General features: G+C 41.8%; 1 protein-coding gene across 4 annotated transcripts; it reads left to right on the top strand.

Moving 5' to 3' along the window:
* Positions 1-1,374: 1,374 nt before the first annotated feature.
* LOC311053356 (natural resistance-associated macrophage protein 2-like) lies at positions 1,375-16,813 on the top strand. Of its 4 annotated transcripts, XM_084068842.1 has the most exons (17): positions 1,375-1,641; positions 2,073-2,162; positions 2,699-2,850; positions 3,906-4,028; positions 4,615-4,734; positions 6,239-6,345; positions 6,503-6,573; positions 6,690-6,757; positions 8,230-8,385; positions 9,236-9,394; positions 10,049-10,135; positions 10,296-10,415; positions 12,130-12,279; positions 12,841-12,914; positions 13,003-13,156; positions 14,180-14,330; positions 15,859-16,813. In XM_084068842.1, the coding sequence occupies exons 1-16, from the start codon at positions 1,590-1,592 to the stop codon at positions 14,285-14,287; spliced, it is 1,791 nt and encodes a 596-aa protein (XP_083924968.1). In that variant the 5' UTR covers positions 1,375-1,589; the 3' UTR covers positions 14,288-14,330; positions 15,859-16,813. The 4 variants fall into 4 exon arrangements, with proteins under 4 accessions (XP_083924968.1, XP_083924970.1, XP_083924967.1 ...); XM_084068844.1 differs by having other exon boundaries at positions 2,077-2,162; positions 14,180-16,813; XM_084068841.1 differs by having other exon boundaries at positions 14,180-16,813.
* Positions 16,814-17,802: the final 989 nt, after the last annotated feature.

Genomic DNA, 17,802 nt, shown 5'->3' with positions numbered 1-17,802 from the left:
AGTTTAACAACTCGTAGCCAATGGAGTCATGTTTACCTAAACCCAGCAGGATATTCATTAGAAAGGTCTTGGCATACACAACCACATTGTAGGAGTGTCCTTTTGTATGTGAATATGTATAGGCCTACAGTTATCATGCTATGAAACATTATTTTCTTTTCTCTTACATGGCAAACAGACATTTTCTTAGTTTTAGTGTAGACCAGTGGTTTTCAACCTTTTTCATGACAAGGACCCCTAAGTTGATAAACATTTGGCCATCTGAAAATGTTATGTGCCAGGGACCCCCAGAAGCGGTAGATCTGCTATTTTTGAATAGCCAAAGCTAAGTAGTTCAAATGATTGTGACGCTATGTTAACTCATTTCGCTGGGGACCCCCTGGGTAGACAGTTTAATAATTGAATACATTCTAGTACTGTATGTGTAGTGGTTAGTAGTTGGAGTGGTGTGAACAAGACCCCTCAGCATTTGTCGCCACCCAGTGGCTTCTTCCTGCAAGTGTAAGCTACATGTTTGTGAAGTCGCCCCCACCAACTCCTTTATGCCGCTAGAGGGCGTCAAATCCCTACTCTCGTAGTTGAACCCAGGCAGGTGGGAATGAAAAAAGGATGGGAACGAGGCTAAAACTTGAATGAAAGAGGAAAGTTTCACCCCATGGGTCAGAAATGTGTATCCTTCTTGTCGAGTGTACAATACAAATGTAACCAAATGTCAGATTGTTTACATTTGTACTTTCTCGGAGACAGAGTTAACAGTTGAGGTCACCAGTGGTGGAAAAAGTACTTGAAAGTAAAAGTAACAATATTGCAATATAGAAATTCTCTGTTACAAGTAAAAGTCCAGATTTCAAAATGTAGGCTACTTGAGTAAAAGTACAAAAGTATTGGCATCAAAATGTACTTAAAGTACCAAAAGTAAAAGTACTAAAATATTTGAAAATAGCGGATGATGGATCTAACTTCTTCTTCCATTTGTACACTCTCAGAGTTACACACCCGCAAGGGGCCATTTGGAAGCCCATGAGGGTCGCTGGACCCCAACTTTAGACCCACTGGTGTAGCAGAGTGTTTCCAGCAGTGAGTCAACATGCACGACATCAGCACCCTGACTCTGTTTGACCAGAATGGAACAGAGCCTTCATTAGTATCATTAGTGACACCTGTGCATTTCTTCATACTATGGCTGCTGTGAATAGAGCCTATGGTACTTAAGTACAGTACTTCAGTATATGTACTTAGTTACTTTCACCACTGGAGGTCACGTGGTTGAGATATCATATGGCACGTCTCCTGGAATGTGACTTTGGGCTTTGGACCCTCCTTCCCTTCCTTTGTGCTGCAGCTCACCTGCCTGGTTAGTTAGTTAGTCAACACCTTTCACTGTCCCGTCCCTCACTGACACAGATGGATGTTCAACCTGTCGGCGTCGAGACATTTGAATAGAAGTGCACCTTAAGTTAAACAACCCGATACTGTGCAACACGGAAGTTAAACAATGGACACTTTTACCGGGAACTAAATAATAATATGCCAGTGAGTTAACCGACATTTTCGTCACACGTGGAGAGAAGACACAGGCCAGAAGAAAAATGCAGCGATTTAGCAGACCCACCACAAAGATGTTCTCTTTTCTGAGCTCAGGTGAGAAATTTCGTTGTCCTGATTTGCAAGGGTCACTGCAGGGCTATTAGCCTTTGATCACAAGACGTTCATCTACTGATATGAAGTAGGCTTAGTTGGGGGAGAAGATAGCTCATCTAATGTAGTCTAAAGTAGGCTATAGGCTATATGAAGTAGGCTGTAGGCTATATGAAAACTATCATTCCACACATTTGTGCAGGTTGCTTTAAATCTGCTGCAAATGTCCTGCTTTTTTGGTTTGTTTTTGTTAGGCTGAATATGTCTCTTTAGAGTTCACTAGATTACCTCCCTTCCCTTGATGTAGGCTACAGCTGGGCTATTATCTGTGAAGAAAGTTTCTCATGGCTTTCTGTGTATAGAGGATTAGTTTTGTGTGCTGTGTGATCATGTAATTGAGCGTAATCCTGATATAATGGCCTGTTTGCATCCAGACAGAAACCCCCTTCCAGAGAACATCCACATCTCCTCCCTCCCTCCCAGTGTTCCCTCAGATCAGGACCATGAACAAGACAGAGGAGAGGGCAAGTTCATGTATTTGTATGTTTGTTATAGAATAGAATACTTTTGTTGGCAGTTAAAAAAAGTGTTTGGAGTGATAGATATGATATTATACCATTGTCCAATGTACATCTTTAGCCTGTATGTTATGCTACTAATAGGCGATGTCATCATGTGATTGTATGGGAAGAGAACATTGATATTTAGGCTGGAGGCTATTTTTTATAATCATTATAAGTAGGGGATGTTGTTCTTCCACATAAGTAACAGGATTGCAGGAAGAATAGTAATTGCATCAAACAGCACAACGGTAATGACTTTCCTCTGGTAATTAAATGTCCCCTTCATGAAGTTGATGTCATCGAGTTTATACCTGTGAGTTTATAACCTTTTGTGGTGTAATATGCTATCACGCCTGTCGCCTGATGGCCATTTACTACCAGCTCTCTGTGTTGTAAACTCCAAACTTTGTTTTAATGTATGTAATGGAAAATCTAGTCTCCAAAAGTGAGGCCATTGGTGTGTGTTCTTCTCTCACCATGCCTGTTTCACATTTCAGGAGGCGAGACTGCAGGAGAGAAAGAAGTTGTTCGGACCACACATACGCAAAAAATGGCCGTCTCACCCTCTCTGTTTCAAGAGGGACAGAATGAAACCGTGGCTAGTACTTATTTTGACCAGAGAATCCCTGTTCCTGATGACAACAGCACGGTACTGTATGGTTGGAACAGCAAAGACAAATGGGAATCAAAGGATTAGAGCTAGACCGATTTATCCGCCATTATTTTTAATAGTATCAGCAATTATGCTGCTGTGCCGAAATACACCCAAACACAGTGTCTTTGCAGTGTCCTGACCTGCGCTGAGCATAAACAAATACAATCACAGTGTCGATACGACATCAACAGAATACACCGGTATCAATACAGTGTCAACAGTATTATAACCCTAACCCTCCGTCTGTATGCACTATGCAGTATGTCAGAGTTGTACTGGTGTTACTACAGAGTTATTAGTCTATTAACCGAGTAGAGTGACATTGTGTCACACGATGGTCACTCTGCTTTCTAATACTACCATCTACTACTGTACTATCGCACTTCCACCGAGGGAAGATGAATCTGTCGTTTCCCCTCTTGCCCAGTTCACTTTCTCCTCATGGAGTGGGTGGGAGGGGTTGGCCATGGTAGCTTCCAGCTTTCACCGTGTTCACACCTTCGCCACCGCCTCCACCCCATCTAGTGTAGCACAGACAATGAAGCTAGCCTTCCTCACCAGCCTGCTGAGACTGTTTGTATCCTCAACACTGTTGTGACCCCCCCCCCCCCCAGTAGGCATGTGCAAAGAAGAGGGCACACTCCAATATAGACCTGATCTGCAGCATCTTGTTGCACACACCGAAAGATCTGAGCCTCCTCAGGAAGAACAGCCCTAAAGTCCCTTGCCCTAGAGGGCATCTGAGTTGTCAGACCAGTCCAGTGAGTGACTGAGTTCAGGTGCATGCCTAGGAACTTGGTCTGGCCACGCGAGGCTAAGGAACTTGTAGTTATCCACGATCTCCACCACTTCCCTGTGTATGGTGCAGGGGACCGTTGGTACCCTATTGCTTGTGCGATAGTCCACCACTAGTTACTGTCACTCCAATTTACAATATACTGTATATAGAAAGTATTTTGTCCAATTAATAAGACATCTGCTACTATCACTGTACAGTATGGGGCATTCTATACGTTCATGTTTAAAATTCCCTTTCCTCTCTCCTCTAGGTTTGCTTCAGTTTCCGTAAGCTATGGGCATTCACTGGGCCTGGGTTCCTGATGAGCATAGCTTACCTGGACCCTGGGAACATTGAGTCTGACTTACAGTCTGGCGCTAAAGCTGGGTTTAAGGTATATGAATGAATACTACTAATTATGAATCCATTAAGACCGGGAACGCATCTGTGTCATTTTAAGATTTCTTTTGCTATTCAAAAATAGCATACATACAAGCTCATAGCGCGGCACTGAGTGCCGTGCTATGAGCTTGTAGATCTGCTATTTTTTGGAAAATCTTGGAAAATGTGTGCAAATCTTTAAATATATATGTTTTAAAGCGAACATTTTTAACTCCGATCTGTGCTTCTGAGGGTCCCTGGAACAGCATATTTTGAGATGGGGGTCCACGGCCATTGATTGGAGCACCACTGATATAGCAACATACCGTTATGATTTAGAAAATATGTATTTGGTCGCAGACCCCCATCTCAAAATGTTTTGTTCCAGGGACCCCCCCCAGAAGCAAATATTTGAGTTACAAATGTTGGCTTAAAAAGCGAAAATAAATATTATATAGATTTATTTTTTTTAAATAGCAGATCTACAACCTCAGAGTGCCGCGCTATGAGCTTGTATATGTAATACTAATACTAATACTAATAATAACATAATTGTAAGTGGGCTCCTTGAAAACCTATACATTTTCTCTTCCTACCAGCTTCTGTGGGTGCTGATGGGAGCCACTATCATTGGTTTACTTCTACAGAGACTGGCAGCACGGCTGGGAGTGGTGACCGGGATGCACCTAGCTGAAGTGTGCAATCGCCAGTACCACACTGTGAGCCTCCCTTTTCCTCTACTACTGTCTCATCATCAAGCACTATGCCATGGCTAGATGTGTTCAGACTGAACATCTACTGTCTGCCTGGATAAATCTTTAACAATACAGTGTTGAAGCTGATATGTTTGTTTACAGCATCATGTTCATGCTTATTGTATTTACACCCGTCGCGTTCCATTTTGTTTTGCGTCTGTAACCAGGCCCAGTGTATATTAGTGCTAGTACCATCTTTGTGCCACTGACCCACAATGGACAGAAAATAGTCTTGATCACTTGGATGCGTTTAGCACTAGCAGAAGCAGCCATGGTTTTAATAGCCAGTGTAAGGATAGAATTATCCACAAGGAATTCAGGATAATTCTATAATCTAATTGTGTTTTCATAGATCACACTTAAATCCAGAATTATTCATTATTCACTTGAATTGAGGAAGTTCCGTTTGTATGAATGCGGCATGGCTCTGCCTCCGTGGTACTGAAAGAGTCGAGTGACTGAAACCCACAGGCCTGGAAACCATGTAACCATGTGACCACCCTTCAGTTCTCTCTCCTACAGCACAAAAAGTCCTATTGCACCTTCCCCGGGCACATTACAAGAGGGTGAATAGGTGTGAACTGTGAAAGCATGTAATGATCCATTTAATTGGGAAAATGGTCGGGGTTCATTTCATTTTAGCATCGCTGACTATATAATCATTTCGTGCAGTTACACACAGCGAAATCCCGAGTTTTAATACTAGTGCTCAGTAACTCGGTAACCACCTTAATGGGGAACACTACTATAACACTCTGGATGGCTTTGAGGACTAAACCATTTGTCTGAACTGGTCATTCCTCATGCAGTCAGCTTCATACAGTACTATGGTAGTGGTGTCAGTTCAGAGCCGAAATATTCACCCATATTTGCCAGTAAATGCTCCTTCTACACACAGCTACCCTTTAGTCCACCCTGTGGGATATACATCACCATTACCTTGCAGTGCAGGGAGTGCAGAGGGACTGTTTGTTGTCTCTAGCTATGGGGAAGCCTCACAGGCCTCCAATGCTATTGCCTTTAAGCCAAAGGGGAGTCTTACGCTGTAGTTAGTACCACTCCACTGATCAGTTATAGGCAGGAAATATGTTGGTGCAATCAGCTGGACTGAAGCAGTTTAAAAATGATTTGATAAATGAGTAGGCCTGCACCAAAAATGAAAAATGGAGTCTGCACATTGCATTGCACTGTAGCCCGTAAAATACTGTTCTTTATATACTTTTCAGTGTGCATTCCATCTACGGAAATGATTAAATACCTAGGCCTTCAACACAAACACATCACCCATCTCATCTGCATACAAGTGGTAAAAGAATAATCCCGAATTGGTAACACATTAGACTCAAATTTGAGTAATCAGTAAATAAGCTCATTGCCAGAAGAGGATGTTCGTAGCTTAGTGACAACATACCAAGGTGTTACTCATGAATGGAACACATGCCAATGTTATTCACATATGTGTCTATAGGTGCCCCGTATCTTCCTGTGGTTAATGGTGGAGCTGGCGATCATTGGCTCAGACATGCAGGAAGTCATCGGCTGTGCCATTGCTTTCAACCTCCTGTCATCTGGCAGGTGAGACAGACTTCTTCCAGCGTGGCAGCTGGAAGAACATTGATTTTATGACTCGTGGAATTGGAACAGTTTGATGAGTGCTGTAAAATGGTTTCTTTATCTCCTCCATGTTTGTCATTTCGTGTGTGTGTGTGTGTGTGTGTGTGTGTGTGTACAGGATACCCTTATGGGGCGGGGTCCTCATCACCATCATCGATACATTTGTCTTCCTGTTCTTGGACAAGTATGGTAGGTTGTGGACACATCCGTTCGATCCATATGAGAGATTTATGTGTCTCATTTCTAAATGACAGTGAAGTTACTTCCTGCACAGGGCATGAACAAATATTCTATCACCTTTTCAGGTCTGAGGAAGCTGGAGGCCTTTTTTGGTGTTCTTATTACGGTCATGGCTATTACTTTTGGATATGAGGTACACTTTTATTTCCTTCCAACATGATAGTACAGTGCGTGTTCATAAAACATTGCACCCTTGACATTTGTGCTATCTCCTGGTGTGTCCTGTTTGTGCTTGTGTTTGTGTGTTTGTTTGTGTATAATTTCCATACCTGCCTTCTTGCCTACTATGTGCTGTACCACCTGTCTACTGTTATCAAATATTAATTTGTTAGGGGTGCCTGGTAGTAGCATCTGCGTTCAAATCCAATTCCTGTCTTGTCTCACATGTCTCTCCCCTCTCTGAAAGCAAGTAGATGAAGCACTCACATCCAAGGTTTAAAATGACAGGTGCTGGGCAGAAATAAACATAAAAATAGAATAGGTAACACACTGGATCAAGCACCAAAGGAGCTTTTTATTTCCACCCTGGTGACATTTCGAGCCTGGTAGCTTCCTCGGACAAGAAATACTAAGCAAGACACACCCATACCTGCTAAACTGGGTCAGCTGAGGTGACCCAGCTCAGCTGGCAACAATGCAGCCATCAGTCAATGAAATCAGTGGAACACAGTGCTCATCATGAAACAAGAGTGACAGTACCTTATCTAAACCCAAATCAGTATATGTACACAATTCTAATGTACCAAACATGGTACAAAAGGTTACCCCAACCACTGATCAAATGACACACATAAAATGACAGGCGCATTGGGTATACACCGTCATAAATGTCAGCCAGGTAATACAAGAAGAAATTGATAAGGAAGATTTAACCTATCAAGAGGCGCCTGTTAGTCTAAACAGGTGGTAATAGTAATGAACAGTAATAAATCATACCACAGACAAAGAAGTACAGGAAGTTCTAAGATTAACACCCACAAACTGAACAAAGCTGTGAAATTAAAATAGTTATCACTGCCAGGATATGCATAGATTGTACAGCCAACATGTAATGTAGCGTTTCTCCTCTCTCTCTGCCCTTGGTTTCCTGTTTCTCTACTACACTGACCTATCTGAAATAAAGCATAAAAATGTCAAAAATGAATCATGTGGATCCAATGTGGATCTTGGACTTCATGTGGCTGGGCTCTGATGTCACTCATCTAAATTATGTCAGTTGTCTGTGTGACATATCTGTGGCGTAAGGTATGACAAATTTGGGAAAGGTTTCAGCCCAATCAGAGCCCCCTTGACCTCCATTATCAAATTAAAGTTAAAACATTTCAAAGCATTATAGAGATATGTGACAAAAGTTATTGGAGGTACTTCTGTCGCCTGCTGGCTGTATGCTCAGGAATTTATTTGCTGTTCAGTCCAGAAGTTTGACAGATTAGCTCTCACACACACACACACACACACACACACACACACACACACACACACACACACACACACACAGAGATAGACTCCTGCAGAACCACGCTGTAAACATATTAGTTTGTTAATGATTTATGTTTATATTTGAATCTCTCTCTCTCTTTCTCACCGTCTCATTCAATCTCCTAGTATGTGATGGTAAAGCCAGATCAAGGCGAGCTGTTGAAAGGGATGTTTCTGCCATATTGTGAGGGCTGTGGGTCGTCGCAACTGCAGCAGGCTGTGGGCATTGTGGGAGCTGTTATCATGCCTCACAACATCTACCTCCATTCTGCCCTTGTCAAGGTATGTCCTAGAATACTTGACTGTATGCATTACATTTTGTCTCCTGCATGTGAGACCTGAGTTTGAATCCCAGGAATGATATACAGCTTATGTATTGAAGCTCCAACCTTAATTTTTACACTTTAATCCTAACAGATAAATGTCTAACCTTTACCCATACCCTTACCTTAACCATAATTCTGCGTTCACACTAGCGGCGACAAAAGCTACAAAATAACCAAGTGTAGCCATCTACATAGCTGCGTGCAGAGTCACTGTTGAAGTGTTACTCAAGCCACACTGTTAATGAAAACGGTAGGGTTAAATAGCACAGGGAATTGGTTAACGACAAGAATGAGTTTTTATTCCTTTTATGGAACAGAGCAGGAATTGTGGGGAGAGAGAAGGGGAGTGGAAATGGTGAAACAAAAATATATAATTGATTGACGCTTCACTGCGTCATTGGAGAGCTGAAAAAAGTTGAAGCCAGCTCAACTTTCTTTTGTACCGCGCCACGCCCGTCACGCAGTGGCAAGTGTCGGGCGTCACTTTGTAACATCATGTCGCTGGCTTCTGTTGAAAATGACTTGTAGCCTGTTGCTTTGTTGAACGCAGCATAACATATACTGTAATCTTTGTAGTACCCTAACCTTAACTCTTAACAGATACACACCTAACCTTAATCCATGCCCAAACATTATATATATGCAGTAACATTTTATTGGTGACACCAGTTTTGTCCCCAACACTGTAAGAACAAGTAGTGAAATGTTGGTATGACAACACACACAGCTAGCAACGTTTTCTTCCCTATGAACCCTGCTTCTGTATTATTCTGTTTCTGATTCATGCCTGGTAAATATTGTCTCAGTCTAGAGAAGTGGATCGGACATGCAAGAAGAAAATAAAAGAGGCCAACAAATACTTCTTCATTGAGGCGGCAATTGCACTATTTCTCTCGTTCCTCATCAATGTCTTTGTGGTGGCAGTTTTTGCTGAGGCCTTCTACGGACGGACAAACATAGAACTGGTGAGTGTCGCTGCAGAGACTTTTGATCTCACAAACCTGCATTTTACTGTACTTAAATTCTGGGTTATGTTTAGTTTACTGGAGTATTTCCAGTTCTCAGTACTTTTACTTCTACTCCACTACATCTCAGAGGCAAATATTGTACTTTTACTCCACTACTATTATTTGAAAACTTTAGTTACTAGTTAATTTGCAGATATCAATTATTACATTATAAAACATACATTTACCACTGTAGCCCTATTTTATACCCCCCCCCCCCCCCCCCCCCCCCCCCCACACACACACACGAAAGGGGGGGGGGGGGGGGGGGGAATCTCGCCTGCCCTAAATGTAATTCCTGGGGATGCCACTGCTAGAAAGTACTGTTCCTAAAGAAATAGTGTGGGCTCACTAAGAATGTTGATATCATTAAGTATCGATAGTGTTATAAGTGTTAAAGGTATTAAAGTAGTAGTAGTGTTAAAGGTTTGAAAAGAGTTAAAGTATTAGTAGTGTTAAAGGTTTGAAAAGAGTTAAAGTATTAGTAGTGTTAAAGGTTTTGGGAAGATACTATTTAAATAGTTTGGAGAACATGCTGCTGCAGCAGCGAGCACACAACAACTGTATTGCTTGTTTGTGGTATTGTAAGCTGCTGGTGTTCTATGATTCCAGTACAACGAGTGCAATGCAACAGGAAGTCCCAATGCAGATCTTATCCCCCAGAACAATGAGACTCTACAGGTGGACATCTACAAAGGGGTAAGGCACTGACCTTTACCAAAAGATTAAATGATGCATGCTTTGCAAGTCCCCCCGATGTACCTACAGTCCTACAGTACCTGCCCAGTGCCCACTTTTGATAAAGTCATTCTTTCAACTCAGTTTAACAGAGCATGCTCTTTGTTTGTATTGGTCACAGGGTGTGGTGTTGGGCTGTGTTTTCGGCCCCGCAGCGCTATACATCTGGGCTGTGGGGATCCTTGCGGCTGGCCAGAGCTCTACCATGACGGGCACCTACTCTGGCCAATTCGTCATGGAGGTCAGTGGACGTGCGAGTAAACAGCACTCCGTTGAATTTGTCTTCACTGTGGGTTGATAATTTGGATAGTTTTGATCCATTGATTTTCAGATGAGTCGCCATGAAGAAGCTCTCTGTCTGTGTCTCTGTATATTGTCACTGTCGGGCGGAAACCTGGTGTGCCCAAAATCATTACTTTTCAGCAAATGGGAAAAAGAACCTGTGTTCCAATGTAGTTATTATATAATCACTTGCTATCAACCCCTTTGTCATTATGCCAATTTTTCACACATATTTCTGTGTGCTGTCAATGCTGTTGTATCCTACTGGCTCGCCTCCTGTCAGTGGGGGGCCACCACCGGGAGGATGTGGGGGCCTCTGTCCTACTCCTCCCACCCAACACTCCCTGCTGACTTCCAAACTTTGGAAGTCAGTCATATCTAATTGGAATGGAATATGGAAATTCTGATGGATACAACTTGATCAGAATCAGTTTCTTTTTATCACATCACTGTTTTACATGTATAAAGCCGTGGGTGCAATTTAAAAAACACACCCTGTGTGAAGGAAGCGGTGCCTTTGGGGCGGGCCTTAACTCATTTCAGTTCGTCCCTATTGGTGGTCAGAGTCCACTTACCAAATTTGTACTTGGTAGCATGCTGCAAACTGGAATGATGGCTGTTTAAAGCCCAGCCAATGGGCAGACAGAGGGGGCGGGGCTTAAGTAATGACAGTTAGTCCCTATTGCTGGCTTTAGTCCATGTACAAAATGTGTACTCCGTAGCATGCTGCGAGCTTGAGTTATGGCTGTTTGAAGGCCAGCCAATGGGAAGACAGAGGGGGCGGGGCTTCAGAAATTCATGCTGGTCCCTATTGGTGGTCTAAGTCCACATACCAAATGTGGACTTGGTGGCATGCTGCAAACTGGAGTTATAGCTGTTTAAAATCCCGTGCTCATCCCGTGCTCATACGGGCGCTGGGGGTCCCTGGACCCCTCTTTGATAACTTCAGCAATTCATGCTCGTGCCTATTGGTGGTGTAAGTCCACATACCGAATGTGGACTTGGTGGCATGCTGCAAACTGGAGTTATAGCTGTTTAAAATCCCGTGCTCATCCCGTGCTCATCCGGACGGACGGACAACCAGTGGCACGTGTGGCCAATGAGAGGAGAGATGGCATAGGCAATCTCCAAGTCCGTGTGTGTGTGTGTGTGTGTGTGTGTGCGTGTGTTTGTATGTGTTGCTTCTTTGCCGTGCTCATCCCGTGCTCATCCGGACGGACGGACGGACATACGGACAAAGTCAAGTGTAGAGCGGTTGGCACCGCTAAAAAAATATTTTATTGTACGACCTACGGTTCAAAAGTACCAGGCCAAAGCGTAAAGTTGCCTGTTATAGCGCCACCATGAGGCTGATATGAAGAGATCTTCCTTGGCCTACTGGGGATGTGCGTGCAAAATTTCACGCTGATCTGTGCTGGAGATTAGCTGTTCACATATGGACGGATGGACACACCGTAGCGAAAACAGCTTTCACAAAATATGGAGATAAAAGGTTTCTGCACAACAGCAATGATATGCCACTCTGTATGCAGATTTGTCCCCCAGAGGGTGCTCTGCCTCAAATATGCACACATATACACTGTAGGTTGTATATGTATGCGATGATAATATACACCACTTCTTTTGCTGCAGTAAGGAAAGCTCATACACAGGTGTTCTGCTTCCAACCTCAGGGCTTCCTGAACTTACGCTGGTCACGCTTCGCTCGTGTGTTTTTGACCCGTTCCATTGCCATCACTCCGACCCTGTTGATGGCCGTCTTCCAGGATGTGCAGCACCTGACAGGCATGAACGACTTCCTCAATGTTCTGCAGAGCATGCAGGTCAGAGCTCTTCCCGAGCATTAGCTAACATCCCTTTTCCATTTTTATCCCCCTTTCCGGAGCCTTCCTTTCCTCACCTTGGATCTCGAAGATGAAAAGTATTAATAATAATGACTAGCCTAAAGCACAAAGCTTCACAAAATATCCAGTGTTGCAGCTATAAAGGAGAAATACACTCATTTAAATTGTTATTATTATTCAAATATTTGTATTGAATTTTTAAAAATGTTATACACACATACAAACACATAACAAACAACTACAAAACACCACAGACACTAGTACTCAATACAAGATGAAACGGGTACACATACCATCCAATTACTGATCGACCAAAAATGAAAGGACATTTTAGTACAATACATTCACTCATTTAAATTGTAAAACGACATTATGATGGTTTATATACAATTAATTTGAATACAAATCAGGGTAGAGTTGAGTCTTTTTTTGTACATAACAGTTTGGTTAAAGTGATTTTAAATTACTTTGTTTTATAGAAATTATAATAATATATTATAACTAATATATTGCATTTTCCCCCTCTCTTATGTTGCACAGCTACCATTTGCCCTCATTCCCATCCTTACATTCACCAGTTTGCCCTCCCTCATGAATGAGTTCGCCAATGGTTTGTAAGTTCATCCTGACCATAAGACAATGACACTTAAGATCCCCTGCTGTTTTCATATCTGTATTTGACATAATTCTTCTGTTTTGCAGAGTGTCCAAAATAGGTGGAGGATTGGTGATCTTGATGGTGTGTGCGATCAACATGTACTTTGTGGTGGTTTATGTCACTACGTTTGACAGCACGTGGCTGTATGTGTTGGCATCATTCCTTTACGTGGCATACCTGGCATTTGTGGGCTATTTGGTAAGCAAAACTGTTCAGCTGATCAATGAAGCCAGTTTCCCCACAGCTCCTGATTGTTTTATACGTTTACAATACAGGGGACACTTAAAAACAACAACACAGCAGTAGCGATAGCAGTAAAAGGGCTGTAGTAAAGCAGTACCAAGATTGTCCTGGGAAACACTCACATACAAATTTTGAAGTAGTATACTACTGTAAAGGTGGGAGTTATGCCATTGTGAAGTAAGTGGGCCTAACTTACACTTACAGTACAATTGATATAATGTCATGTCATCATCATGCCTTACAAAGCAGTGCATAATGCAATTAAATACTTGGGTTACATACAACACAATCTGGGAACCCATAGTCAAAAAAAGGAAAAAACAGCACCCTCTGCTGTTTTTTTCCTTTGAATTTGAGCTGCGGAGCTCTGAATCTGTCTTGAGAGATAACATACAACATGACAAAAAGCATACAATAACACATGAAAAAATATATATATTCAAAGATTTGCACCAATTTTTCAAATATAGCAGATCGACAAGCTCATAGCGCTATGAGCTTGTATATCTGCTATTTTTGAACAGCCAAAGTATAAAATAATGGTTAAAGTGGTTAAAATCTAAAATGACAGATGCTTTCCCGGTTATTGCCAATTACTCAGTAGAATTGCCTGGGGGTACTGTACTGTACTGCTGCTAGGAAATGGAAATCTGGAAATGTTTAGCTGGAGCTTAGAACAACATAATCTTCGATGGCACCATCAGTTAACCATCTAAACTTTGTTCTCTTTGTTTCTTATACTTTATAGTTGTCATCTCACATATGCTACTTATTCACCTCTGCACCTCATATTTGTAGCTATGTAATTGTACAACGGAGCAATATTTTCCACATTTTCAAAGAATCGAATATAGAATCAACTGATTTGTCTTTTATCTCTCTCTGTCTCTCTCTCCGACTCTATCTCTAACCCTCTTTCTCTCCTCCCTTCTCTCTAACTGTCTCTCTGTCTTTCTCTTATCTCTCCTGTGAGTATAGACATGGTTATGTCTGATAGCTCTAGGAGTGTCGTGCGTGGACCCTTTCAGAAGGAAACAGAACGACACTACCATTCTAATTGAACAGCAGCCTGAGTTTGACTCTTGACTGTGCAGCACTTCCTCTCGTTCCTCTCATGGATGCATTGTGTGTGAGTGGACCATCATTTCAAAGTCTGATGCCTTTTTCTTTTTTTTATCAGTGTATATTTTCTCCTTTATTGATAATTTATTGATACTTGATGTTCATGAAATGCATCTTATGTGTTTTTACATTTATTGGCACTGAATTACGTCTACAATTGTGTCTTTTATTTTCTGCCAATTTGCCAATGTCAGACATTGGAAAGTTATCACTACTTACCATATTACAGCCCTGGTGTCCATGGAGAAAGGCCAATATATACATAAATATATGCATAATGTAAAAGTTAACAAGGTAAAATCCAAAATAGATGTTCAGATTCTGTCACAATTATACGCTACCACTACTAGAGTATAGTACGGTATTAGTATACAATACATTTATACTATGTAGTATGTATATATATTTATTTTCTTTTTGTTATCTTAGCCTCTATGTGTATATAGCGACAAAGTACACACAATGTTAAGTTTTTGCCACAATTTTCACTATTACTTTTTCCAAATAGTGGTGTCCAGCTGGTGTAGAGGCAAAACACTTGCCCACTAATTGTAGAGACACGGGTTTGATTGCCGGGCTTTCCGACAAACACAATTGGCAGTGTTCGCAGGGCGCCTGTTCAGCACTGAGGGAAAGTGGGGGACATAGCATGAATGTCTGCATGCATTACGGTCTCCTGGTGAAACTCCTTACTGTCAGGTGTAAAGAAGCAGCTGGTGACTCCATGTGTATCAGAGGAGACGTGGTAGTCTACTTGCTCACCAGGCCAACAGTGGGGAGGAGGGATTGGCCGCGTTGGGAAATTAGGAATTGGCGTTTAAATTGAGGGGTGAAACTAATTCAAAAACATTTTTTGTCACATTATCACATTTATGGACATGCACTAGGTTTTTACAGTTTAATGGGTTCATGGGCTTTTGTGACACCTGCATTTGTTACAATTAGAAAAGAATACTTCTACTGTCCCTCTTTCCACCACAGGGGGGCAGTGTAGACTAGAAGAGAAACAGGCTTGTTCAAACAAACATTTCTACCACCAGTGTAATGAACCCAACACACATCAGATGACATGGCCTGTTACATCATGTTTTACATGGTGCTGAAACTGCACAGTATTGCACATGGTAACAACAGCATTGTGTTGTGCAAAACAATGTTAAAACAATCTGTGATGATCAGCAGTGGTTATGAAAGTACTATTTCAGAAATTTCAACAACTAGGGTACAGTCAGATTGAGCCAGCGCTTTAAATGCCTGTGGTAGTGGTATGTCAGCAGTGTTGACACTATTGTCTAAGTGAACGCAGGCACTGTGCAGGTTTCTGTGTTGCTCAAATTCCAAGCTTGAAGAGTCTCAGCCCTTTCTGAGTCGAGGGAGAGGCAGGCGGACGGACAGGTTTTTCTTTGCATTGTGGCGGGGCAACTTTTTTTCTCTCTCTCCCTGTCATGGAGGCAGAGTTATGTAAGAAGGGAGAGTCTTCCCACCTCCCTTCTCTGTTTTTGTTTTTCTCAATGAGCCAATGTCTCCCTGCATAGGCCTCACAGCCTGTCCAGTAGGCCCCTTTCCTGGAAACATAGCCCAGCGGCAGAGGCCACGCAGGGGCAGGCCTGAGAGCTGGGAGGGGAGGGGGGGGGGGGGGGGTTGACTCTTCCAGCAAATCACATGACTCTAGACCCTGAAGTCCCAGCCCTACATAAGGCTCAGATACTGCTGGCAAACATTTCTTACAGCTAGTTTGTGATCTGCATGATTGGATGTAGCTAATGCATGGCAGAGTGCATGATGTAAGTAGATGGTGTCTTTTTGCAGGTGTGAAACAGATAAATAGAATCACTGATGGTGTGTGTGTGTGTGTGTGTGTGTGTGTGTGTGTGTGTGTGTGTGTGTGTGTGTGTGTGTGTGTGTGTGTGTGTGTGTGTGTGTGCGCGCGCATTTGTGTAAAAGGAGGAGTTGTGTAAAATATCAATTGTTTTGTCCAACAATTGTTTTCTGTTCACAATATCCATAAACAAATTAATGTCTTGAATGAATCATTTCTGCTGCATTTTTACAACACATTGTTTTAGCCAATTTTCAGTACAGAATTTTAGTGGGATTGATATTTTTTATTGCCTATTATGGAAGCCTGTTGGCCTTTAGAAAAGTTACAATTAATATATGATTGTATGATTCATGCATGATGTGATTGTATTTTAATGAACAACTACATTTTTGTGTTGTGTGTAAGAGAACTGGGGTATGTATGTATGTATGTATGTATTTTGATTTGTGTTTCCAGTTATTGGTATGTAGCGGTACAGTATATTTTTTGCATGTTTTTTGGTAAGGACTGTACACTCCAAAAAACTAAACTGAACTTGAGACATTGTGTCATTGAGACATTGAGCTGCTGTATTGCTGTGACTTTCAGTGCCATGATTGACTTGCGCAAGTTGAAAATGTGATTTAACAGTAAACAAACCACAGAACAATAAAATGATAGTTACGTCATTAGAAGTACTGTTTGCTGTGATTATTTGAATGACACTTGTTTTTGAGTGTTGAGATTCTTAATTGTTTGTTTTTCCTCTTCCTACTTTGAACAGTAAAGGATTTCAGGACACAGCTTTGAAATATGTACGTCTGTCAGTTCATGTGTTGTTAGTTCACGAACATATGTGTGTAGAAAACAGTTTGTTTCTAAAATGAATCAAATATTGTTTTTTTTTAACCAGTAATGATATTTGGAGTTCATGCCATTAGTCAATGGTGCTACCATTGCAACACACATACTCCGTGTAGGGCCTACATTGTAGGCCCAGCAGTTGACCCTGGCCCAAACGTTGCCCTCTCTCTCTCTCTCGCTTTCTCGCTCTCTCGCTCTCTCTCTCTCTTTCTGCCTGCATATCTCAGAAGAATGTACACTTACTACACTACACTGAAAAATCCTCAGTGTTAATTTAACAAAGAGATGGATCCAAGTATTTGTACACTCTTTGGAGTTAAATTAACTAAGGATTTACTGTCTACAGGTAATGACCAACAGAGATCAAGATGTATCACAAAACAGAGGGGGGGGGGGGGGATTTCAAGTTGTGCGGTCCATACATATTTTGTATATATATTTACACAGACAAGTCGATGCTGCCTCCCTATGTTTTATGCCTGGAATGCGAAGAGCTGGGTCATTCTTGTCCATGTCTTACATTGTGGTCACTGTGGGTACAGGCTGGTCTGATTAAAGTATACTGTCCGCATAAGCTATATGTACTTGAAAAAGTTAATTCTATACTCCCCTATTTGCCTTCAGTTGTTTGTATGGAGTCAATAATGTGCTGCTACAATGTTTAAATGTATGCGTTTTTGTGTGTTTGGGTATGCCTCTGCATAATGTTTGCGTACTTACATAGGTTCAACATCAGTGTAACACCTAGTTTGGTTGAAAGATGTTAAATGTCACATTTTGCTATTTTTTTGTGGAATTTGACCTCACATAGAGA

This window comes from Gymnoscopelus microlampas (assembly GCF_963454915.1).
Source record: "Gymnoscopelus microlampas genome assembly, chromosome: 10".
Taxonomy (NCBI): domain Eukaryota; kingdom Metazoa; phylum Chordata; class Actinopteri; order Myctophiformes; family Myctophidae; genus Gymnoscopelus; species Gymnoscopelus microlampas.
Note: the sequence above shows the minus strand (reverse complement) of the source record. Positions and strands in the feature narration are given on the sequence as shown.